The sequence below is a fragment of the Pagrus major genome, chromosome 10 (assembly GCF_040436345.1).
Source record: "Pagrus major chromosome 10, Pma_NU_1.0".
NCBI classification, from domain to species: domain Eukaryota; kingdom Metazoa; phylum Chordata; class Actinopteri; order Spariformes; family Sparidae; genus Pagrus; species Pagrus major.
The window spans coordinates 11,018,037-11,043,094 of record NC_133224.1 but is presented as its reverse complement, the minus strand read 5'-3'; the positions used below and the strand labels follow the sequence as shown (position 1 = coordinate 11,043,094).

General features: G+C 43.4%; 1 protein-coding gene across 1 annotated transcript; it reads right to left on the bottom strand.

Moving 5' to 3' along the window:
• Positions 1-58: 58 nt before the first annotated feature.
• ppp1r14bb (protein phosphatase 1, regulatory (inhibitor) subunit 14Bb) lies at positions 59-24,700 on the bottom strand. Its single transcript, XM_073475630.1, has 4 exons — positions 24,037-24,700; positions 3,214-3,297; positions 3,078-3,110; positions 59-2,985 (listed from the first exon to the last, which is right to left on the bottom strand). The coding sequence occupies exons 1-4, from the start codon at positions 24,235-24,237 to the stop codon at positions 2,917-2,919; spliced, it is 387 nt and encodes a 128-aa protein (XP_073331731.1). The 5' UTR covers positions 24,238-24,700; the 3' UTR covers positions 59-2,916.
• Positions 24,701-25,058: the final 358 nt, after the last annotated feature.

Here is a 25,058-nt window from a genome sequence, read left to right as displayed (position 1 = left end):
TGGCTCCTTTCCTCTGAAGCAAAGAAGAGACAAACCCAATAAACGAAGACATAATATGTCCATTTCACATGTTTTTATTAAAGTTGCATAAAAGTGTAACAAAATTGGGCAAAAACAAGACCTGTTGTTGATATTGCTACATTTGTTTGTTGGTTTGATCTAATCATTGTCCAAAAAACACTTCCACTCCTCCAACCGCATGGTTTAGCTCTTGTATTTAGCCTCAATGATAATAATCAGTATATATATTTTTTTTGCAATTTTCCCCAACAGTAAAAAAACAGACTTCTCAATAACAGTCTAAGAAGGTATAATCCAAACCTGGATTTAGAAATGAAAATCCACTCAAATTCAGCTACTAATTGAGCTTGCCTGGTACAATCCGACCGATCGGAACGTCTCCAAAAAATGCAGACCGCGCTCGATTTGGAAACCACACGAGGAAAGGCAAAAGCAATCGCACCAAAATGGATCTGAATGGACTTTTGTTCAACTACGTCTTAATCCAAGGCCTGGCATCAAGAAGTGTCATGATCACAATAAAAACAGAGCAGTATTCAAATGGTAAATGTAAAGAACATTGTTTTATCTAAACAAAATCACTGTATCAAGGCCTAAGTATTAAACACTCACTTCTAAAAAAACAACAGAATCTCATTATTCTTCAAAAAAAAAATATATATAGGAAAAGAAAAAAGGAGCGACAGAAGATCCAAGATTCTCCACATGCCGCAGTTCTGCTCGGTAACGCACGTGTTTAGCAGGTTGCGTTACCTTTTTTTAAAAATGAATGTCTCCCGTTTATTTGGTTTGTGTAACATAAATAATACCTAAGGCAACATCTGTTTTTTTAAAAAAAGGAAAAAAAAGGAAACTGAAGAAAGGAGAGAGGGAGGGTGGACAGAAGGAGGAGAGTGGCTGGGAGGAGGAGGAGGAGGAGGAGGAAGGAGGGGATGCCAGGGAGAAATGACAGAGCAGCAAGATTAAAATGGGCCAATGTGTGTGCACGTGTGTGTGTGTGTGTGTGTGTGTGTGTGTGTGTTTTGGCGCCGAGATAGAAAGAGACAGACAGTGGAGGTCTGCTGTCACCGCAGGTGTTAGCAATTGGCCGCAGGAATCGCTGCAAAGCGTTATCCCTTCTCCAATTGGCCGATGGGCTTCAGTCTCTAATCTGATTGGCTCGGGATCAGAAACAGATGGCTTATTCTTGGAGATGATTGGCAGCGTGTGACAGTGATGGACCTGTTTCTCTCTCAGCACTCAGTGTGTGTGTGTGTGTGTGTGTGTGTGTGCGCACATCTGTGTGAGAGGCAGCTGTGTTTGCTAATGTGTTTCCGTTTCCTCCGCCCCGAGGGTGGCCAGTGTGTGATTGAGAGAGAGAAAAAGAAGGGTGAATGCATTGAGACAGCGGCCTGCCTCCCTCCCTCCCTCCCTCCCATTCAGACGTCTCATTGGTGGGTCTACTGACAGGCAGAGGACAGTACAAAGTCTCCACACCGACATGGACATTTTCAGAGTTTCCATGTACGTGTGACAGCTCTGAACTGACATGGTGGACTACATCATTAAAGGAGGGACAGTAAGAAAAAGACAGGAAGGAGGGAGGTGAGATAAAGAAAAAAACAAACAAACAAGGCAGCTTTGTTCTGGGTCCCCCTGTCGGACTGTCAGTGTGTGTGTGACAAAATGCATCCAGAATAAAACAAAACAAAAAAAAATAATCAAAAAAATACCCAAAACAGGAACCAGTCCTATACTAAAAATCTAATTCGTCGTACAGAACAGCAGAATATACAGGCCAGAGAAAAACACTCCTACTATGAATGTTGCTGTACATTATGTAGCAACACACACACACTTAGCATTTAGCAACACACTGACTTACATACGGTATGTATGTGCAGGCCGGGCCTCTAAAGAGCCTCTCTTACGACTGCACCACGCATTTGAGGAAAGAAAAACACGCTTCTTTTAAAGAGATCCTACTTCTACTCTAGCCTCGAGGGAAGACTTTTATTCTGAAAATGACCACCGCAGCCAACCAGTGACTATTTTTAAGCTTCCATCAAATTTTCCTCGTTGTCAGACTAAAAAGATACACCATACGTTTTTCTTTGTGGTCAGAGGTTCGGAGTTTTCTTCCCGAAATGACATAGTGCAGATTGTTCAACAGATACACACACGCGAAAAAGAAAACGACAGTCTTTAAACGCACCACTGTAGCAAATGCCTCTGATTACGGGGGGGAATAATGATCTGAAAAGACTGTACGGACCCCCCAACATAACATTAAAAAACTACAGTCAGGTGATATCCCCATGCCCTCAAACTGAGCTAGAAAATATCAAAAGAGTCATGGTTGGTAGCTGGAGTGTTTACAAGTTTAAACCCCTTACAAATAACAAAATAAGGAGTCTCATTGGTAGAGACATAAGCAATGATTAGGCCCTGCTTCAAGCTGATTGGCTGCCTCCTCTTTCCACTCTTTTCTTGGCCGCCGCCGACTCTTCCTCAGCTGTAATTACGGGGCTCGTCTCGTCTCTTCCTCAGACAGATGGAGGGTTGATGTAAGGGAGAGGAGCTGGAGGAGTGAAGCCAAACAAAGGGTGAAGGAGGAGGAGTAGTGAAAAAAAGAAAGAAGGAAGGAAGGAAGGGAAGGAAGGAGGGCGCCTGGACTGAGACCAATGAATCGCTTGTTGCCGTTTTCGCTTTACTTTTTCAGAAGGAGGTCCGACAAACAACAACAAGGCAAGGTCAGAGAAATTGAAAAAAATCGAAGCGATTTACAGGGCTGGAGCCAGGCAACGAGAGGGAAAAGAGATGGGGCCTAACGACAAGAGGAAACGAGGTTAAGTCGTGAGTCGTGAGGGCTGAGGTGGAGGGGAAGAGGAGGACGCAGGACGAGGGGGGACGCCATCATTTCTTCTGAGGCGTGGAGAGCTTCTGCATCCCTCGGATCTTGTCGAGCAGCTCTGAGACGAAGTCCTACGGGGAGACAGGAGGGACAAAACACATGAGGGGGATTCAGAAAATAAAAAAAACACAGTACAGGTGAAGGAAGGAAGAAAGAAACTTACCTCAGTAGGTTTGAAGCAGTCAACCAGCAAGTCCTGCAAAACAATAAAAGACAGTCTGAATACACATCTTGTCTTTTGCATCTGTGTCCCCTCACTTTGAGATACTTTGAGTCCATGTCTGTGTCTTGCGTCCTACCTTGACCCTGGCTGCCCGTTCAACGTCACTGGGCATATCCAACAGCTCATCCACATCTATCTCCAGCTCTGGGATGGCCTCCTCCTAAAAACACATGTAAGGACACATTCAGAGACACGACTTCTTACTTCCCCACAAAGAAATGTACAATAATTGGTTGGTGGATGAGCACTGTCAGCATGGACACACACATAGATTATTGGACCTCTTTTCATAGACACGTGGAAATAAACCCTCATCATCCTTTCTATTCCTAGTCCCTGTGTTTATGTTATGTGGTTGTCTGCAAATAGACCAGCAGAGGTTTTTCTGGCTCCCTGCATGACGTGGTGCAGTGACCGATGAGTGTGCACGTCTGAACACTAGAGGGCGCTGGCCTTCCATCAGCCCACGTGTTGGAGTTGACAGAGACGAGAGAGGAGAGACAAAGAAACAGGCGAGCAGACGAATATCTTCAGAAAATGTCTATTAAATTTCAAGATGCATTTCAGAATCTGGAGCCCTCGATTTTTCTTTCAACTATTGCTTGAAAAATGACTTTCTACTTTTGTTGATGCTGCTGATTTGTTTTCTGTCAGTCGTCGCAGATCTAAAGTTCACATCTAGCCATGATACAAAGTTCATGACAAATAAATCTTCCTAAAACATGAGCAGGTAACAGTGAAACACAAGCACGTGGTGGATACTGATAAACTGAACTGAATATGACTGTATATGTGTGTTTCAGTTCATTTACACATTCACTGAGAGATCCACAATAAAATCATTAAAACAGTCTGTGGCAAACTACCGATATTAGGAATTTAAATACTTTCGCATATCAAAAAGTAGGTTTTTAGACAAATCGATGTCATACAGCAGCACATTACATGATTACAGGAATAGATGAGAAGACAAAGCATTGTGAAATCACGTCTTTAAAAAGGCGCAATATGTAAGAATTGTCGAGCTGTCGAATTCATGCTCAGAACAAACAGGTAGCAGCAGATCTCGGAGATCGGAGCACCGGGGAGGGTTGGCCGTTTACACCGCTGGCACAGAAATGTTGCTAGCAGGTTAGCATCCAACTTCATTAGATATCTCTGCGACACAGTATCTACATAGATGTTATAACATCAAAACTTTTACTTCATGAATGTTTTCATCTAAAATTCTGACACATTGCACCAAGACTCGGGTTTGTTTGACAGTTTTGCTTGAAAAATGACTCTTTCTCTTTCAATCTACTAATCGTTTAATCAACTAATCATTGCAGATCTGGACGATTAGCTTAGCTTAGCATAGAGACTGGAAGCAGGGGGAAAACAGCTAGCCTGGCTCTAAAAATGAGTTGTGGTTGCAACTTTTTTACACTTTGGCTTTACTACAACACAAGTAAACAAATGAGATATAACATGTTACTTGGCGAACTTCGGAGATGTTGGTAGCTTTATGCTAAGCTAAGCTAACCAGCGTCTGGATGAGGCTTTGTATTTAGCGTACAGACATGAGAGAGGTATCCATCTTCTCATCTGACTCTTGCCTGTAAACTGCTGACCGTCACACTGTTGTGTAAAGTGAAAACACAGGTGAAAATATCATGAGGGGGAAATCTGCTGGTTTGATTTATAGATAGTAGCTATATCCAATCAGCATGTGCTTTTAATTCACATTTGAAAGCCAAAATAGCGGCGATAAAGGCCTACTTATGCACTTTTTTAATCTCAGCAAAGCAATTATGGCCTGTCGCTGATAAGCCGCCCCTTTAATATGAAGTGTAAGAGCACACTTGCCTCTAGCTTCTATACGGCTTATCAAACGAATAAAAGTGAGTTCACTGTCAGTTCGTTCGTCTGTGCGTCTCTCCCGCCACGCCTCCTCCCTTAAGCCAATCCATTCTCCTCTTCTCTTGTAAGAAGTGGTTTAATACTCTGCCTCTCTTTCTCCGTCTCTCCATCTGTCTCGCTCAAACACACTAGCTCAGTGTGTGCTATCAAAGCGCCTCACCACTGGCAACAACACACACGCACTCTCGCACAAAAAACACTCGTTTCCCCTCTCTTTTGCGGCTCAATTGCCACCCTATATTCATGTCATTCTCCAGGAATCTCTCCCTCGCTCTCGTCCTCCCCCTCGGTTCGAGTTGCCCACACCAGCTGTCTCTGCACCTGCCCGACTGCCCCCTACCCCATCGCACACGCACACGTACACGTACAGACACACACTCGCACACACGGTCGTGCAAAAAGCCCACAAATGCAGCAGAATTGGTGTCGAAATGTGCTCAACATCACACTCCTCTCACACACATGGATTAAAGAATTATAAAAATATGCTTTAATAATAAGTCTGAGCTGGATGACGAGTGTGTGTGTGTGTGTGTGTGTGTGTGTGTGTGTGTGTGTGTGTGGAAGGCGGGGTATGAGGATTTAATTCTGAGCAGGACAGCCTGTGTGTGTGAGATAGAGACTGGAGGTGACAGACAGACTTACTGTCAGCAGAGTACCACACACACACACACACACACACACACACACACACACACACACACACACATGCTGTAAGCAGCAGCGCAGACAAAAACTTGCAAACATACTGACACACACACACACACACAAGCTGGTATTTGGACTGAATTTCCAAATTAAAGCTCCGTAAGACGAACACAAAGGTGTCCGCACACTAAAACACACAAACATGCTTACATTGCAGATATATTGGAGCTGTCTGTTGGTCACACACACACACACACACACACACACACACACACACACACACACACACACACACACACACACACACACACACACACACACACACACACACACACACACACACACACACACACACACACACACACACACGAAGGCTGGGAAGACTGATCTGCACAACATGTGGGCTCCATGTGCTCAGAAAGCTCAGAAAGAAAACGTGAGAAAGACGAGAAGACAAAGGAAACAAGTCGATACAGTGAGTGAAACTGAAATTTGGACAAAGAGTTGGGCTTTTTCTTATATCAACTATATTTTATTCCTACTTGGGATCTCTGTGGCGTACTCACAAGGTAAACGTATCTGATAAGCATAAGCAATACACACTGGCATTGATTTGACTTTCAAAAAGATTTTGAGAGACAAACTATTAAAGCTGCGAGGGGGGGAAGGGAACGCCCAGAGGAAGGAAGGTAAGAGGTTAAGGAGCAAATCGAGGAGAGGGAGCAGCTGAGTGGAGCAGACCGAGAGCGAGGGAGGGAGGGTGAGGGAGATGTTGAAAAAAAGCCGGAAGACAGGCCTCAGAGAAGAGACACAAAGAAAGCCGGGAATCACGAGGGAAGATTTCCCAAACAATCCTCCAGACTGACTTACTGAACTAGTCTGGAGTCTGGAGGGGGTTTTTACTGTTGGCTGCAGATGTGATCCGCGCTGAAAGGTGGCTACAAGATATTGGCACACACACACACGCTGCAAGATCATGAACAAAGCAGTGCTGTGTGGAACAATTCAGAGAAAGACAAATCTGGTTCATCCTGAACAAGGGATCTTTCTAGTGCATGTTAAAAACATCTGCAGTTTGGTTGCTCGATACATTAAAAGAAGTTTGACCGCACATTTTATAGCAATACATGTGCAAGTAGTGGAAAGAGCTGAGCAGGAAGAACCAACAGAAGTGTAAGGTGTTGCTTTGGGTCAGATCACAGCCTGCTTACTGGCCCAACACTGACCAATCAGCGCTAAACCCTGCCACGAATAATACTTATTTAAAGCCTTAATCTCCACTGAACTATTTGTATAACCCCCAGTTAGTTTCTCACCTGTGTGTAGGTCACAATGCACATGAACTGCAGCTGATTTATTATTTTTTTTCCAGAGCGACACACCACACATCACAAGACTTTCCTCAGTCTGAGCCACCAGCATCACAGGACAAACAAACACACTGTCGACTGTCGTACAGACCGGTTTTATTGTGGTCTTTAAATTTTATTACACTCCTCCTGACAAGCTTGCAAATATGATTCACGCATAAACACGATGAGGCCGAGACGGAGAGAGAGCAACGGACAGACGCGCCGTCTGTCTGGAGGCTGCCTGCAGGACGGAGCACAATGAGATGTGACAGTATGGGAGCGTATTTGTGGGGATGTGTGTGTGTTTGTGTGTTTGTGTGTGGGTCGTGGTACCATTCCTCTCACAGGGGTTTGCAGGCTCGGACAGATCAAACGCCAGATACGGGCCCCCTCGCAGGACGACCATAAGCTACACACACACACACACACACACACACGGACACACAAGTGGGTCAGTGCCCGAGTGTCACAACAAAAAGGCCCATCACGGCTACTGTAAATATCTCCAGAAAGGGAGGAAGTGATAGAAAGAGCAGCGAAGTCAGGGGTTTCTCCGGGGAAGTTTGGTCAGAGTCAAACATCATCATCATCATCATCGGTTTTTATTTTAGACAGATTTGATTTCACAGCACTGTGACTGACCTCGAATCTGATTGAAACGTCCAACGCTGTGATTTACACGCAGCTATAAACAACACAGAATGCAGTTCGGGGCTGAAAGATGAACTACGCAGATATAAAAAGAAAAAGGAAAAAAAGGATGTGGGTGTAGAATCAGAAAAATCCCCCAACAGCCAGCGGTCAAATACAGACTGCTGGATGTTGAAAGACAAGTCAGGTCCATACTGAGCGTAATAAGATGGATATAAGCCAAATGCCTTATCAGAGAGGGAAGCTGCATGTGTATGTAGGTCACAGAGGCCACCTACAAGGATTACACAGCATGTCTTCCAGTGATAACACTCTACACCGATTCCTGTGATGGCATCTATGTAAACATGTGAGTGGAAGAAAGATCATCCAGAAGAAAGTCAGTCACATCAGGGTTCGTAGAGAAGTAATATCCAAGCAGCCCTAGTATTGAAATTAAGAAATATCTACATATTTACTAGGCGTAAAGATTCATCAACATAAATTGAAAATCGTTTTTTAACACTAGAGATGTGAGCACAAGGATGTGTGGGTCCTGCATCAATATATATATGTACCATGAATCGGACAATGGCCTGATTTTAAGAGCCAATAAACAGTTGACGGAGGCTTAGATTAGCCAATTATACACAGTGTCTCCAAATCTCTCTTCAGGTTGAAGCTCAGAGCGAGACTCTCCCAACACTGTTATGAGAGTCAATTCAGTGTGGCGTGGTTGTGCAGATAAAACGCCAGATTCTGTTGAAAATCAAGCATTTTCAAGGAGCATATTCAAATTCAAACATTTTCTGAGCCTTGTGAACAGTCACACGCACTCAGACTTTTCCAAACTTTCACAACTCTGTACAAAGAATAGTTTCGGTTGACCAAAAGCTGGACAATGGCTGACAAATGGCCACTTTTGCTTTCCTGCTGCTTCAGTAACAAACCGGGATAAAAATAGCTGGACTTCAGGATGGCCGGTTGCCCGTTTTGCTTCAAAGACAAACACAATGTTTTGGCTGGGTAATGGTGTTAAGGGGGGGAAGAGGGAAGCTGAGAGACAGAGGGAAGTGGACGGAGCAGGCAGGATGGAGGAAGAGGAAGAAGCAGGAAAAGTAGGCCGCGTGGCCTTAAACAATGCCGCCATTCACTCCAATTTCCTTGTGTGTGTGTGCTTGTTTTGACCGAATAAACCATTTTAGCACTTTCATGTTCTTTCTCCTTTTTATTGAATAAGTGTGAGGAGACAAGGGAAGTACAGATGGAGAGGGGAGTTTGCATGTGATTTGAATCTTACATGTAACAAAATCTGGCCTTTCCTTTCAAATTATCTCTTTGTATTGAGGTCAATCCAGGCAGGACAGTGCTCACGTGTGTGTGTTCGTGCTCCATTAAAACTATGACCCTGAGCTGGTTGACTTGGCACAGTGACACAGGTACAAAATATGTGTGAACGCTGACAATGACAAGTTACATACCCAAGCACTCTGCAGGCAGTGTAAGCACAAAGCATAGCTGAGATTGTTCGACTGTTAGTGTGCGTTTCGGTTCTCCCAGTCGAGAGAACACAGCGTCCACAACACAATTTCACAGCTTCAGAGCATGAAAGGTTGTATCATGTTCTCAAGAGTGTCTGAAACCAAAAGGATCTGGTTGGATTTTCTGCCCTTTTACAGTGAAAAAAAGGGTTTGCTGAAAACCGTATCATGCTTTAATACTCTTTGTCTGATGGTCCAAATCAAAAGGCCTCAGCTATAAATCATTCAGCGCTTTGTCAATACTCAAAGCCCAAGCTATCGCAATTAGCCGCGATTGTGAAAAAAAGGATTACTGGTGCACCGCAGACAGACAGAGGGAGATGATCGACTCATCCGCTGAGGTGTGCTGAAGGACAGGCTGAGACAAATGAGAGAAGATGATGGAAAAGCAGGAGCGTGGCGACAGGCCAGTGGAAGAGCTCGGCTGAGAGAACAGAACGTTTTGATGAGATATTTGGACGCTGAGCGGGTCTGACAGCAGTTCAGGATATTGGTGGCGTAAGGATGTAACATGCCTCTGCAAGGATTCACATAATTATGTTTGAGTAAGGATGCGGAGAAGGAGGTTTTCAGGGTAACTACAGCACACAGAGACTCACAGATGAGCTGATAAGCACACCTTCAAATTCACACATCGTTATGCATGTGCAGGCCTGTTTTTAAAGCACCGATGGATTAAGCAAGAAAATATACGCAATAAAACTGGAGACAAACACAGGACTCAAACAGAAACTAATAAGTAAAGCATTATGTGATTTATGAGCGCTTGAATTTGTTCCCAGAAACTTCCTAGGAAATGATGGATTGGTAAATTCCAGCTTCAGGCCAAGTGGAGAAGATAAAGATATATTATGTGATGTTAAAATGTCGACTTATTCTTTATTATACAACTTGAGTTGCGTATTTTCATTATCCCGAATGTTTCCAACAATGTTTGAATCCCATCGCTAATGTCCAGGAAAACATCAGATTATAAATCAGAAAGCAAGTCTGTATGATCCCACTCCACTAACGTCTTTGGATTTATATTGACAGAGGCTCCCAGCTGCAGAAATTACATACTGTAAGTTTAAGGAGATGCTGCATGATTGACTTAAAGCAATCCCTTGGCTCAGTATTGAAACATGTTACTTTATAAGATGATTTATACACCAAAATTATCTTGTTTCAAATATTTAGAATCGATATGACTTGAAAAGGAAAAGAAAGCGCCATAAGTGACATATTTAGTCATGAAGGACTCTTTTCTCTCTTGTCAAAATAACAAACATAAGCATGTTGTGAATTATCACCTCGAGGCGGCTTGCAGGGAACTTGTGACTGATCTGGTAATTCAGTTTACCGTCATCTGATCAACACACACACACACACTCAGAGGGTGAGACCAGCATGGAAGTAGTGGAAAAACACTGGGCTTGAACCTGCTTCCTCTCATGCTCTCCCCCTCTGTCTCTTTATCTTTATCTGTCCCCTCTGATGCCCTCCCTCTCTGGCTGACATCGCCCCTCTGAGCTGTACTAAATCACCCTCAGCGTGTCTTTAACAGGGCGATTCATTGAGTTAGGGCCACCTTGCTGCGGGCATGATGCCACTTATGAGAGAATATGAGGGAGAGGGAGTCACAGATGGGTCAAGAAGGGTGTAGGGATTGTGATGCATTGTGTCAGTCATCGCCTGCTGCTTTCCATCTCCCCCCCCTCATCTCACATCAGTGCTTATCAGGAATCTGCAGCTCCTGCTTCCCTCTTTCCTCTTCTTCTTCCTCCCAAAAATAAAGCTTTGTAAAATGGTCCCTTCTCTTCTGCACTGAAGGGGTTAAACACCAGAGCAGCTACTTCCTGCCTGAGCACGTGACCTTGGGAGATAGCGGGGGGGTTGAACGATATCTGTGGGAAGTGGCGGAGGGCTCAGTGTGTGTTTGTGAGAACATGCGTGTGTGTTAACAGAAGCACTTTGAGAGGGCAGAGTTGACAGAGTGAGATTAGCTTTGCAGTGTGTGTGTGTGTGTGTGTGTGTGTGTGTGCGTGCGCACAATTAATCTAAGTGGCGATTGGCCACTGAAATGAATATGTGGCCTGCATAAAACATAGACCACAACAATCCATAATCAATACGATGCAATGCACTTAATCCAGTCTGCAGTGTGCACGCAGCTTCTTGTGTGTGTGTGTGTTACTGTGCACCTTTTGGTTTGTGTGTGCGGTTGATTTTCATCTCTATTGCGTGTCTAATCAGCTGTATGTACTTCCTCTCAGGAAGAGTATGATGTCCTGTTTTGAATCATATGAAAAACAGAGAGAAAGAGCCACAGGCACAACGGTTGAACTGAACCGGCCTCTTTACGGGCTGCTTACAGCCAGGATAGAGACGAGAAAACTGAATTTTGTTTGTTTTATCGGCCATGTTTTCTTTACTCCTTCACACCGGCCTGCAGTAAGGATTTAAATTAACAAGATCCTGTGTTCTTTCTTTCCTCCAGTGAAGGAAAATGTAAATAATAGTACAAAGTTATGTATACAAAATCAACTTGCTGGAGGCAGGGACTCGCTTAGCTCCTACTCTATGAAAAAGTCAGTGGCCCGTGATTCTATTCATGCAAACCACATCAGTACAATTAACAAACAAACAAACAAGCTAACAAACTAGCATGTACAATGTTTTGCCAACTCACCAATAAATCTGTCTGGGTGTTTCAGTAGTGCATCACTCACATATTCAGTCCAAAACACAGTATTCCATCATTAAATGGTGATGCAAATGTGAATGCAGAAAAAAAAAACTGCATTCACTGATGCTTTTTCATACTGCAAACGTTTGATTGACCGCTGATTTGAACAGATAGGAGCCTCTAAGTGACCCACTCTCTCTCCTTTCTCCTCTCTCCTGAGCCACTTACACGCCATTCTCCAGATGATTGATGCATCATGTAGCCAATGAGATTTCAAATTCAGTAATATGTAGTTTATATCATATTTTAAAGCCCTAAACTTGGATATGACGCAAGTTTATGTAGTTTTATGCATTTTGCTCTTCGAATAGGCTGCTTTTCCACCTAAGCACTTGTTTTTGACTGAATGAATAAGGAAAAAAAGAACTATGACTATTTGCCCTTGATACTCTCAGGCACCTTGATATTTCCTCCGAAAAACATGTGCTAAGTGTCCATTTTCAGTGACACTGTTATTAAATTTGAACTTGGACCATGTGAGACTGTATGGTGTTGACCGTCGGCCAATAGGGGCAGTCACAGGTCACCTGCAGGCTAATTTTTGCTTTTAAAAATCTAGTCGAGAAACATAGATAAATAATTCAGTTAGCACTTATACAGCTTCTGACAGCTTGGGGGGGAAACAATCTGCTTATAACCTTTCAAAAGAGCCCATGCCTGTACTCCAGTTTACTTGAATTTACTTTGGGCTCGACAGGCCTTTAGGATAATTTTACGTCAATTTCCAGGACGAGGAAGAGGTTAAAACTCCCTCTCAAAACAACATGCAGCCCGCATTTAGCACTCCCTCCCACAGCCTCCATATGTTTAGAGTCTCCGGCCCCGTCAGCCTTCCTGCTATCTCGCTGCAGATAAAGCTCTGTCATGTAAAGTAAAAGGAACCAGAGCCTCCAGAGTCTGCAGCTAGTGATGTGGGCATGCTATTGTGCAGTGTGGGTTGCCGCTCCAGACTTATAGCAGGAGAAAGCCAAACCAAACAGGCTCCGAGTACACAGAACAAATCCTCATATGATGCCAGGAAACATTCATCACTATAATTAGGACTGGAGCACAGTAGTTTCGGTTGTTCTTGCGCTGTAATTAGGTAACAATAGCACATATATAGCATCGGTGCACAGTAATATAGAGTAAAGTGATATCTGACAGACGTACTGGCCCGTTTGCACACGCACATATTGCTAAAAATCTATTTGGCGAGTTAAAATGTAGACTATCACCTGACCTTGACCCTCCCCCAAAACGCTGCCCAAAGTCAGAGCAGCTCGCAGTACGGTTGAATGATTCTCACATCAGCTTGTTTGGCCTGAGTGAACGGTTCAGTGGTTTCTGTGTGTTGACTGGAAATGTCTGCGCTGCAGCCTCTCTCCGGGGGCGAATACACTCTGCTGTTCCCTCAGGGTCACAACCCGCCTGCGGACGACTTGTACTGGCAACCGCCTGGTGCTGCCAGAGCTGGAGCCCTGCCGCTGTATCACGTCTGGTCACTACTACACGAGGGCAACAGTTTGTCACTGCTGCGGCTGCTGCGGCTGACCAGCTTCACCATGGTTTCAGCCGCTGCTTTCATCCAACTGGGAAGTGAAATCTAATGCAAAAGTTACTTCTTAAAAAACGATATTAATAAATCGATTTTTCAAGCACAAATGTCAAACATTAGCTGGTTTTCGCTTCTTAAATGTGAGGATTTGTTGCTTTGCTTTGTTATTTATGATTGCAAAAATGCATTTTTATATGTCAGCCAACTGAGAATGGCAGCTGGGGAGCGACTTTTAACTTTTAAGCTTTTAATGATTTACACAAAACACTTATGGAAAACCCAGGTTCTGTCTGTCACACACACAAAGAAAATCCATCTCTCTCTTCAGCCCACTCTAATTACAAAATCCCCCATGCATCCATCTGAAATACGTGACCCAGACAGTATCTCAAAGTGCCCACTTTAACCCTCCACCTCCGCTCGCCGTCTCATCTTGAGTCTGTCACTTCTGCAGCGGAGATCAGACGACAGATCTGAGGAGGAGATCGCGGAGCTCCACTTATTCATACGCAGAGTGATATCGACGTATGTGTGCGTGCGTCTCGACAGCATCGGAAAAAGGAGCCTGAGGTGTTCTGACGAATTGATTTCTCCTTTTCCTTCCATCAATTACTATTTTCCATGAGAGCAAACAAGGACGAATTAAACACTCAAACTAATACAAGAGGAAGACCACACACAAAAACACACACACCATCACTATGAGCCAGAGGAGTCATTCCCACTACAATTGGACTGAGAGAAGAGATTATGTGCAGATTAAAATAAGAATGCATACAAACAAGGATTATAGCAGATTATCATTATATCACTCTTGGCAAGTACTACTAACACAACCAAAAGGGCCCAGCATCCATTTGTTCATTTGCCATGTCATTCACGTGACTTATTCCTTTATCCTGGCAGGTTTAGACAGGTGGAGTGGAGTTTGGCAATCCTACAAAGTCACTCCAAGTCCATTTTAATGTTTTTCCCCCCCCCTCACTCTATTTTTCACCCACTTTGCCACAGAGATTGTTTATTTGCGGAGCCTTTTTTAATTCAGCCCGCCGTTATTGAGATGTAATCCGTCTGCATTTCAAAAAGGGATTAGAGAACATTATTAAGTCTTTTATGCAGATCAAGCATCAACACAACCTCTGACTTCCAACGCACTGGCAACACACTGAGAGATCTAATAAATTAATGATCTGGTTTCAGTCAATCAGTTAGAGGATTAAAAGAAAAACAAAGAGAGATTCCAGATGTCTGAAACCTGAAGTAAACCTGAAAGATGCCTTTATTTAATTAATCCACCACTTTCCTTTAAAAGGTGCAATATGTAAAAAATTAATTTTAAGCTTTCCAAAGCTGCTTTGCTCGCTGTGTGAACAACACCAACACTCCCCTGATGTTCCAAGCTCAAAGTCTAGACCGCTAGCTGCACTGCTAAATAAGCTAAGTAACTACTGGCAGCTACAGTTAGCGGTTGCTCTTGTGATATGCTATCTTTTGCTTAAAATATTAATTTGAGAGGTGGCCAATTCTTACATACTGTACCTTTAAAGTATTTTTACCTCTTTATAATGGATTCTTACCTACATGTTATAATTGTTGTCTGTAGGGGAATAATATCTGCAGCACATCACCAGAGTAACAGCTAACTGCTGTTAACTGTAGCTGCCATCAGCTTGTTAGCTCAGTTAGCCGTGCAGCTAGCAGTTTGGACTGGGAGCTCGTAGCAGTGGGAAAATGTTGATGTTTACAACGCTAGAACAGGTGCTTTAAACCGTGATGGGTTCAGGCTCGCTGGTTAGCGTGCTAACTTCTTTGGATATCTCTGCAACAATACATAGATGTCATAACACACTTACACTTCACATTCGGTTGATAATTTTAGTTAATTTTTTAATCTTTTCAGCAAGAAGTCATACATATTGCACCTTTTAGGCATGAATGAGAAAAAATGAAAAAAAGAACGATGTCGTAGCTTGGAAGATAGAGGGAGTGTGAATGTGTGACTATAAAAAAAAAACACTCGTAGCTCAATTTCTGTTCAACATGCAGAACAGAGGTTGCAGACAGCGGTTACGTCCCTCCCAACATGATCATTCATTAATTCGTCTCTCTAACTGATTTCATTTTTTAAACCATCTGGCAGTTCATTTACTCCCCTCTGAAGTCCGTCCAGTAGCAGGATTAAAACAGTTTTGAAGGGTTTTATGGCACTAACAGAAACTGACTGTAAGGAGATTAAAGTGATAATCCACCCAAAATCTCCTGAACATAAAACACATCCCCCTGCAGGCTTGAACGGTGGCTGGAGAGGAAGTTTCTGAGGACAATCTGGGCACTTTTTCTGCCTTTAATACTTCCTGGATCACATTGTAACAGATGGGAAATCAAGCCGGCCACTGCAGTTATTTCACTCAAGAGGTGAATGACTGAACACGTGTGTTGATTTGCTCTTTGAATACTCTTAATTCCAACATTATGAGAGTGTGTGTGAGTGAGAGAGAGAGACTGACTTCCTTCCTGTTGAATCAGTAACCTGGAGTCATTTCTGTAACTGGGACTCTTTGCCCAAATATGGTCGGTTGTTCCTTCCTGCTCAGCAACTAAATGCAAATCGCCCAAATAAACTCGAGTCTCAAATTCTTGAGACTTTTCAACCAGAGCAGCTTTCGTGACAGCCACACGACTTCTTCTTCTGCACTGTGATAGCATGAAAGCTTAAAGGTGACATCATGGAGGATACTATATGGAGCCAACATGGCGCCGGTGCTACAAAACCTGGCAAACTCAGCCGTTTGGCTGCTTGAGAATGACATCAGGTCAGGAAGTCACACAGGGCCGCAGCTCTGAACAGAGTCGGCCCATCCGACTGCAGATGTATTAATACTTGCTGACAGCTACGAGTCCACGACTGTTTAATATTAAAAATCACATCCAAGTTCGACATCGTCCATCGACTTCTCTAAATAAACTGTCTTAATAGGGAAGACATTTTGCACAGCTCCTGTGCAGTCTATTACTGGTGCACAAAAAGTACAATAAACACATTATGGGCACAACACAATTAGAGACAGAGAATAAAGCCATGTACTGACATAAGCTTCCCTGCAGCTCAACTGGCGTCTGCTCTAATGCACCTCCTGGGACTAAAATACACTCCTGAGTGGATCTGTGTTACCTCACTCAACCTGCAGGCAGTTGGCATTACATACAAACAGGACTTGGTGATGATAATGACTCCGGACCAGAGAGGAATACCAGCTGCTGCCAAACTCTAGTCATTAATAAATACTTGGACAGTGGCTTTGTTTCATTGTTTAAATATGGTTTCAACATGAGGGCCGCATGACCACAACCACATATTCATCTTTCATTTAAAAGCTCTTTTACAGCAACAACACCCTGGAGCTACATACGGCAATAACGCTGGCCTGCGTACTAAGCTGCAGCACTATTATACCCACGTTCACTTTGAAAAGCCTCCTAAGGGTGCTCGAGCTCTCACACAGCAGCTATCAAAAGCATATGTTCCGTTACTGCCGTCTTAAAATACATTAATGTAAAAAGCTCAGTGAGTAAACCACACTTGAAGAGTGTTTGTCTGAAACAAAGTGTACGATACATTGTAGACCGTTCAAAATAATGAGCAGGGAAGCAAAGGGGTACTTTAATGCATCACGCTCATTATGTTTATGAAAGCATAAGACGTTAACAGCTTGAGTATTTACTGGACGCCTAATAAATGTGCAACACACAACCGTTCAACGTGGAGATAGAACAGACAGCCGGCTTTCAACTTTGTAAACCTTCTCATGACATTACACAAGTAACTGCTGCAATGTTTGCGGCAAGCAGTGGCGTTGTGTAACCGAACTCCGATTGCGTCCTGCTTGACTTGTGATTGTCAAGGGAAAATGGTTTTGTTTAAACCTTTCACACCCGTCTGACAGCCTAACCCTGAGTGACAGAGGATGGAATGACGAGCTAATCAGGCTTAGCAAGACACTGAAACATAATACCAAAGGGTCTGACACGGTGGAAAGGTGTCAATCAGTACGTGCTGGCTGCATGACAGAGCACATGGCGAGGACTGTGACTAACAACAACAAGAGGAAACAGTTAAAGAATCAGAAACATATGCAGGAAACATGTATGCACACGCTACTATTAGGGTCGTACATGATTGTCCTCGGCGGCACTCGACCCGGGATGCAGCGTCGTTTCCGCAGTAAAACAGTGTTGTGGCAAACTTGCTTTGCACAAGGGGATGTGAGCCTTGGCATTAAAAATGGCTGAATCCCTGCAAAAGAAAAGGTAACAGCTGCTAGCTTGTTTACGTTCGTGCCGTTAGCGAACAGGTTAGAGTAACTTGCTAGATTCAGCGTGTAGGTTGTTAGCTCGGTGGTTGTTGTTATTTCGTGTAGCAAGCAGATAGCTGGAGGAAGTGGGGGGAAATAGGCGCCACATGCTTGTGCACAATGAAACAAAACAGGGATCTTACAACATTGCTCCATAGCGCTACTAGTGGTCAAAAACTCTACAGGGTACCTTTAAGTCATACAGTATACAGTATGTACCTGGCTGCTAGATTTTTGTTTCCAGTCCTGCATGCTTACATATTAGAATAAATTATGCATGAAATATCAGGAAGCCATGACAGACATGTGAGTGTGTTTGAGTGAATCAACAGGTGTGTGTGCATTGATTATACATTGTACTGATGAGGAAAGTGGTGTGTTAATATCGTCCTACATACTGTTTGTGTTTGTCTCTTTTCTTACACACTTCCTGTAACAACATGCATAAACATTCCCCTGAATGACTCACATCCCTCGTTCTCGTCCTCTCTCTCTCTCTACATCCCTCTCTTTTCTTAATCCCAGCTTTTTTTTACTTCCTTCCGATCTTACTCACACACACTAAAACCAAAACACTTCTCACTCACTCCCAACATTCTTGGTGGCCTCCCTCCTCTCTAACTCGATTTATTCACATGGCGTCTTAAAAAAAAAAAGCTCACATGGTCCGTCAGTGGGTCAAGCTACAGTACATGCTGACTCACCCCCCTCGTCAAACAGGAAAAGATCTCGTGTGTTTGACACGGAGAACCACATGTAACCTATTAACACGGTGTGTGCACGTCCATGTTTGTGTGTGTGTGTTGGTGTGGGGGGTGTTTACAAAGACACACTGGAGTCTTTCACTCCCGCTGTGTAACAACCAGTCTTTGTAGTCACCCTCTTACGCACACTGACTGAAACGGGGTAATGCTGATTGGTATTCAGACCTTTAAGTTTAAGGTTGAAGCAAATGTTGCACCCTGTGTGTGTGTGTTTTTGTTTTTTTTGTGTCCTTCTGCAGTTAAGAAGGCCTACTCAATCCATGACGAAGCCATACAAGACCCTGCATGTTGTATTTTAATTGATCTTACTGTAAAAATAATTTCTTTGACTGTTTGTGGCATTATTGTTAATTAATATGTGTTTTATGTGAGAAACAGTGATTTATTTCATTTATTCAGCTGTCTGTGCCTGATCCAAGCACTACTGCAGTTACAAAGAGGGCTTCAGTCGCTACTATTATATCATTTTCTACCATTATGGTTGTGTAGAAAGTAATAGCAGCGGACACGCATTACAAAAACACTTTCTCCCACTCTGACATCCCTGTCTACTCCTACTACTTTTTCCTTCTCCTCTTGCCATCCCCTCGAAGCTTTTTTTTCCCCTCCTCTTCCCCCGTTTATTGCATTCCTGCTCACCAATCCTGCCTCTGTTCTCACTCGTATCCCCATCTGTGTTTATGTGTGTGTGTGTGTGTGTGTGTGTGTGTATCTGTGTGGCCACGTAGGACCCTAGAGTTTGGGGATTGGTCCGCCCACTCGCTCCACTGTTAACTATGTAGCTACTGGTCAGTTTACTACGAGCAGCAAAAACACAGGGACCTGGGAGAAAAGAAGTCTTTACGGAGTTATAAACATTTAACAGCTCAGTTACCGTTGAAACAATACCAGAGGCTGGAGTGAAATTTGATCATTTTTACTAGAAATGGAGTCGAGGAGATGATGAATGTAACACCCACTGTGTCCTTTTCCCTAGAGTAAACCCAAACTCACTGAGCATCGTATATATATAAAAAAGCCAGTAATAGAGTGAGGCTCAGTAACAACAAAGAAAGTGTTCACAGTTTGTCCTTAAAGACACACTCACTGATTTTGTTACGTACTCAATGACCCCTTTAAGTCCTAACATTTCCTGCCGTTTAGTGTTTATGTTTTTAAACTAACACAGTTTACAGTTCAAATATAAACTGAGATGGACATCCGCCATGTTAGAGATGTGTTCAATTGAGTTCATTTCAATTTGGATGGTATTTAACACCGTTAACTGTATAAAAGAGGATGTTGTCCCAGTCATTTTTCATGCAGTTTAACTGTCAGTGATTAGGTTAGTTTGGTCCGGTTTGTATTCACACTACAAGTGGCTCAACATAGCTGTTTTACCATTTTCCATGACTTCCGGCTCACTTTTTGAACCTTTACATGTAGCTAATCGTGTCATTTATCAATTATTCTTCACTATTTTTAACTTTTATCCATTAGTTTCTCTTTCATTTATCTGTTACTTTCAGCTGTTTCATTTATGCAATCCACTAACTGTTTCAGCTTTAACGTTAGCCTACTTTTAGCTAACTATTTCATTTATCTATTACCTTTAGCTAGCTATTTCAACTTTTACCTCTTAGCCTAAAATTAGCTAACTTTTTCTTTTATCCATTACTTTTTATTAACTAGCCTATTTCAACTTGTGTCTGTTATCCCACTTTTAGCTAACTATTTCAACTTTTATCCGTTAGCCTACTTGTAGCTAACTACTCCGACTAAGCCTAACATATCTTTTAGCTTTGGTGACTATTTCATTTATCATTATCTTTCGCTAACAATTTCACCTTTTATCCATTACTTTTAGCTCACCATGTATCACTTTTGGCTAGCTATTTCAACCATTTAACCAATCGCTTTCAATTTTAACCATGCCACCTAACCGTTCCATTACCTTTAGCTAATGGGTATCTGTTACTTTTTTTAACCATGTATACGTCCTTTTCCTGAACCCTCAGCCCTAACATATGGGGTTTAGGTGCAATATCCACATAGTGTCAACAGAAATATTTTTATCATAATTCTTTTTCTTTTTTAAACCTACTCTTTATTTTTCACATCACCCCCGGCAAATGCAGAAGTGCCGCCTGAGGTACAAGTAAACCTGGTTTGGGATCGGCGCTCTGTCTGGCACCCTCACAAAAGCAGGGAGTGTGTCTTCAACAAAGAAAATGCCACATTAACATCAACTGCAGGTATTCACTAAGTCCCTGGTAATATAATAACTGAATGGCTCTAATTCTAATTTTGCATTGAAAGACAGGAATGAAAACAGGGGCTTTTGGGAAATGATGGAATTTTTCTGAGCTTATTTTTACTAAACGGACACAACCCATTTTTCCACTGCATGGTTAACCAACATAAACATTTTACAAGCCCTGTTGCCATGGAATCATACGAAGGCTCAGCTCCTCGCTATTACCCATAGCAACTCTTGAATGATAGGCTGACTAAGTGGCTGGATGAATATCTGACAAGCTGGCTGGCAGACATGACTGGCTGACTGCTTGTAGCATGTTTAAAGGGATTATATGAATGGGGAAAATAGCTCATTATGAATCCCCTGTTGAACAAACTCCGTGCGGTATTATTAATAGTCGAAACATGCGTCCAGGAAAGGAGAGAAAATAATGGAAATAGTGAGAAAAAAATGGATTATGACATGAGTCACAACAAAAAGACAGACACGGCAAGAAAAGGAGGCAAAGACGAAGCGAAGGAGGGATTTAGGGAGGTGAAATCCAAGGCCGCATGCTGCATGTGTTTTGTCAGTGAGCAGGGTTCTCCCCATACCCACTCTGCTCCCTGACCGGCTGAAGCTGCCTCTCCAGTTACACTGTCGAGTACCACGTGCTCCACGTTTCTCCATCGAAGTGAGCCCAATGTGTCTCCATCAGTGAACAGACTGTAAATTAATCTCTTTGTTGTCTAACAGCCTCAGCAGAGACGGGATCGGGACAATGAAATGGGGGGAACCCGCTGTGGATGAAAGCCAAAAATAGGCAACATAATTGGAGATAAATGAGGGATGTGTGCCAGAAAATGGGAAAATTATTCATTAATTTCCCATTTAAAGAAGTATACTCTGACACACATGTGATCTGACAAAAATAAATCATTGCAACAAGTCTCAATGTCACCGTGATGCCTATTTGTGAGACTTTTTGGACCGTCTGCAACCCTGTTTGCTAAGTTGGACAGCAGACTAACAATAAAGCATCAGTGCATTAACGCACGCATGACTGAAGGACTGAGTGGATTAGTGAATGAAAGATGGATGTGAGATGAGTGAATGAATGTACATCGAGAAAGGGAAATATCATCCTTGAAAGTGTACACCGTCTGCTATAGATCACTGGGTTCCTGGGGCAGATTCATACTCTAAAGCTTCTGGTGAATCAGAAAAGGTCATACTGCAACAAATTCCTCCCGAAATTCATTTACTTATACTTTTTTTTTGACTATGCAAGGCTTTTAATGCAAAGCATACTAATCCATTCTTGGCAGACAATCAAGGCACACTGATTTTAAAATCCTCTCTAGGCCATTTAATCACCTCTGCTGGCGGGCGAGTCTCTGTAGTAACCCTTCCACTTTATTATCATCCACATCTCGCGGGATGTCCTTTTAACTGCCATTCAAATCTCACTGAACTGAAAGTCAGATGCAAACAAACGCCAGATAGCGAACAATCTGGTTCTCAATCTGGTTTTAACACCACATGATAGGAGCGGTATCAGTTTCCAACCTTTGCTTGAGCAAGTTACAGTTTGTGGGTTGGATTTTGGATGTTGAGGTGTGAATGCGGAGACAAGCCAGACCTCCTGAGGAGTTGTAAACTCCACCATTATAGCAACAGAAGTCACCTCCCCATCCCTTTTGTGTGTCTGTTTGAGTCAGTGGAGGGCTGAAGATAAGACAGCTGGGAGAAGTTGAAGGACAGGGGGGTTTTACTCCTCTTTAGCCTGATCTGGTGTACACAAGTGTGATTTTGCTTCCAGTCACCAGTCTCTTCTTCTTCTTCTTCTCCCTGTTAGCCCACTAGGAATTCTCCAAACCTGTTAAGTCGTTGTATTTCTCGGGCTCGGAATAGAATGTGGGTCAATGCCAGCTCAGTAGAGTCGACATGAGCTTACCAACTACTGACGCCAGCAGCTACACCACAGCTGCCGTCAGGCTACATTATAACCGCATGTGTCACCATGACCGAGGTTTTGATGTGCGATAGTGCAGAGGGACTCTAAAGTTAGCTACCACTGACGGTTCGCACAGTCATTACTGCAGTCAGTGTGGGGGGAGGTTCATCCTAAGGGGGCCCCCCTGACAAGATTTATTACAGGACCTCCCACCCAGCCACATCAGCACCGCCGCATGTGTGCCTGCCTGATGAAAGTTATCTCCCTCACCACCTACGTTTTTGCTCTACTTACAAGTTTGCAATTAGAAAAGACAGGATGTGAGGTACGGGGGGCACACAAAAGTTCCCTTAAAAAGGGGCAGTATGTAGTTTTGGGGAAGAAATTCAAACTCATTGTTAAGGAGGTAATAATACAAACTCAGACATATTTAATTTCTTCATAAGTGAATAAACAAGCTGTTCTCAGAGGAAAATAAGGTCCTCAGAACAGTGTTTGAAGCTAGAAAGGTGGCAGGGTCTGCCACATATAAACAAAGTAAAACAGAATGATACTGTGTTGTCCTTTAAGGTCAGTTTGTTTATTCAGTAATGGAAACAAAGAGAACAAATAAACAAATAAATAAATAAAGCAGTAGCTCTTCCCCTAAAAAACTACATAGTGCACCTTTAATGACTACACTTAATCATAACTCATACTGGTGCTGCTCTCTATGACTCCACTTATTTTTACATCTAAACATACATCAAACAGTTTATGGACTCCATAAATACGCCACGAGTGTTCATTTCCGGTCAGCCATTAGCGTTGGATTAAATAATTGCACAGGTGTGCTTTAAAACCGCCTGAGCCAATCAGAGGAGAGCGCAGAGGCTGTGTGCTCCACGAGCAGGCTATAAAGCTCCGGCAGCTACATTTTTAGCCTGAACTGTGAGTGAGGGGCTGAAGTGGGAACACCAGAGCTGCCCTCTGACTTTATATAAACGTCTGACAGGAGTTTCTTTTGTCTCCTGTTGTGTTCACTGTCTTTAACAAATGTTCCGTGTTCATTACCTCATGTTCCCCAGATACTACGGGCTGTGAGAACAAGCGAGGCTAGGCCAAAAGCAGCCACAAAGGGCCTTTAAATGTTTCTTTATCAACAGTTTGCTCCTGAAACTCGACACACACACTTATTAGCCTGTACCGTAGAGCCCAATTACTTAAGAAGAGCCGCCTAATCGATACATTCGATCGGTTTCGAGGCCGGTTTATTGTTGTGTGTCTTTACCTCACAGTCGTAGAGGTCCGTTAGCTGGTCGATAATCCACTCCTCCAGGTTCAGTCTCTTCCTCAGCTCCTTACGGTCGTATTTGACGGTGACGCGTCCCTGCTTCCGAACCGGAGTCTCCGGCTCCTCCGTGGTGCCGGCCGGCGTCTGGAAATATACCCGAGGTTGAGGGCTCGTCTCCGGGCTCGTTACAGCAGCCATGGTTCGCTCGCTTTTAGGGGGAGACACACACACACGCACAGAAAAAAAAGAGGAATCCCACCCCGGAGGTGTAGAAGTGTGAAAGGGGAGAAGGAGAGGCGGTGTGCGGACGTGCGGCTCTTGAGCTTCCCCGCACTGGAAAAAAAAATCCCGGCTGATAAACGTGCGACTTGAAAATCCCCCGGAGGAGCAGCAGCAGCAGCGCTGGACCTGATGCTTTTGTTGTCCAAAAAAAATCGCTCACAGGGAACAGGCCACTAAACAAAAGCGACCCGAGGTGTGCGTAAAGAGAAACGTAAAGAGTAACCGGCTTATTGAGCTATTTACAGCATGCAAACTCTGCTTCTATATATAAAAAAAACCCAGCAAAGAGACGGCAGCAGTGAGAGAAGCCGGCCTCAACTCTTCATTCAGTACAAAGAGAAATCACACGTCTCTTCTCTCGCTCCCCACGAGAGCTGCGTGCGCGCGCGCTCTCCGCCTGGACTCGAGCGCATCCGACGTAGCGCGGCAGGGAGAGAAGAAGAAAAGAAAAAAAGGAAACAAATGTTGATTTCAACCCCCTCTTTTATCGTTTTCTTCTCAGACCTCTTTCCTTTAAGGCTCACATGTGACCCCCCCGGGAGTCATCACCACAGTGACGTATTGTTTTCAGCAGCACAGACAAACTTTTTGACCTCCTTTAAAGGGGCACCCTGTAGTTTTGGAGATGAAATTCAAACTCAGAATTTTAAGGTTCGCAACATTCACGAGGTTATAATAGAAAGTCTTTTTTTTAAGGTCCCCAGAAGTCTGTTTGAAGCTAGAAAGGTGGCAGGGTC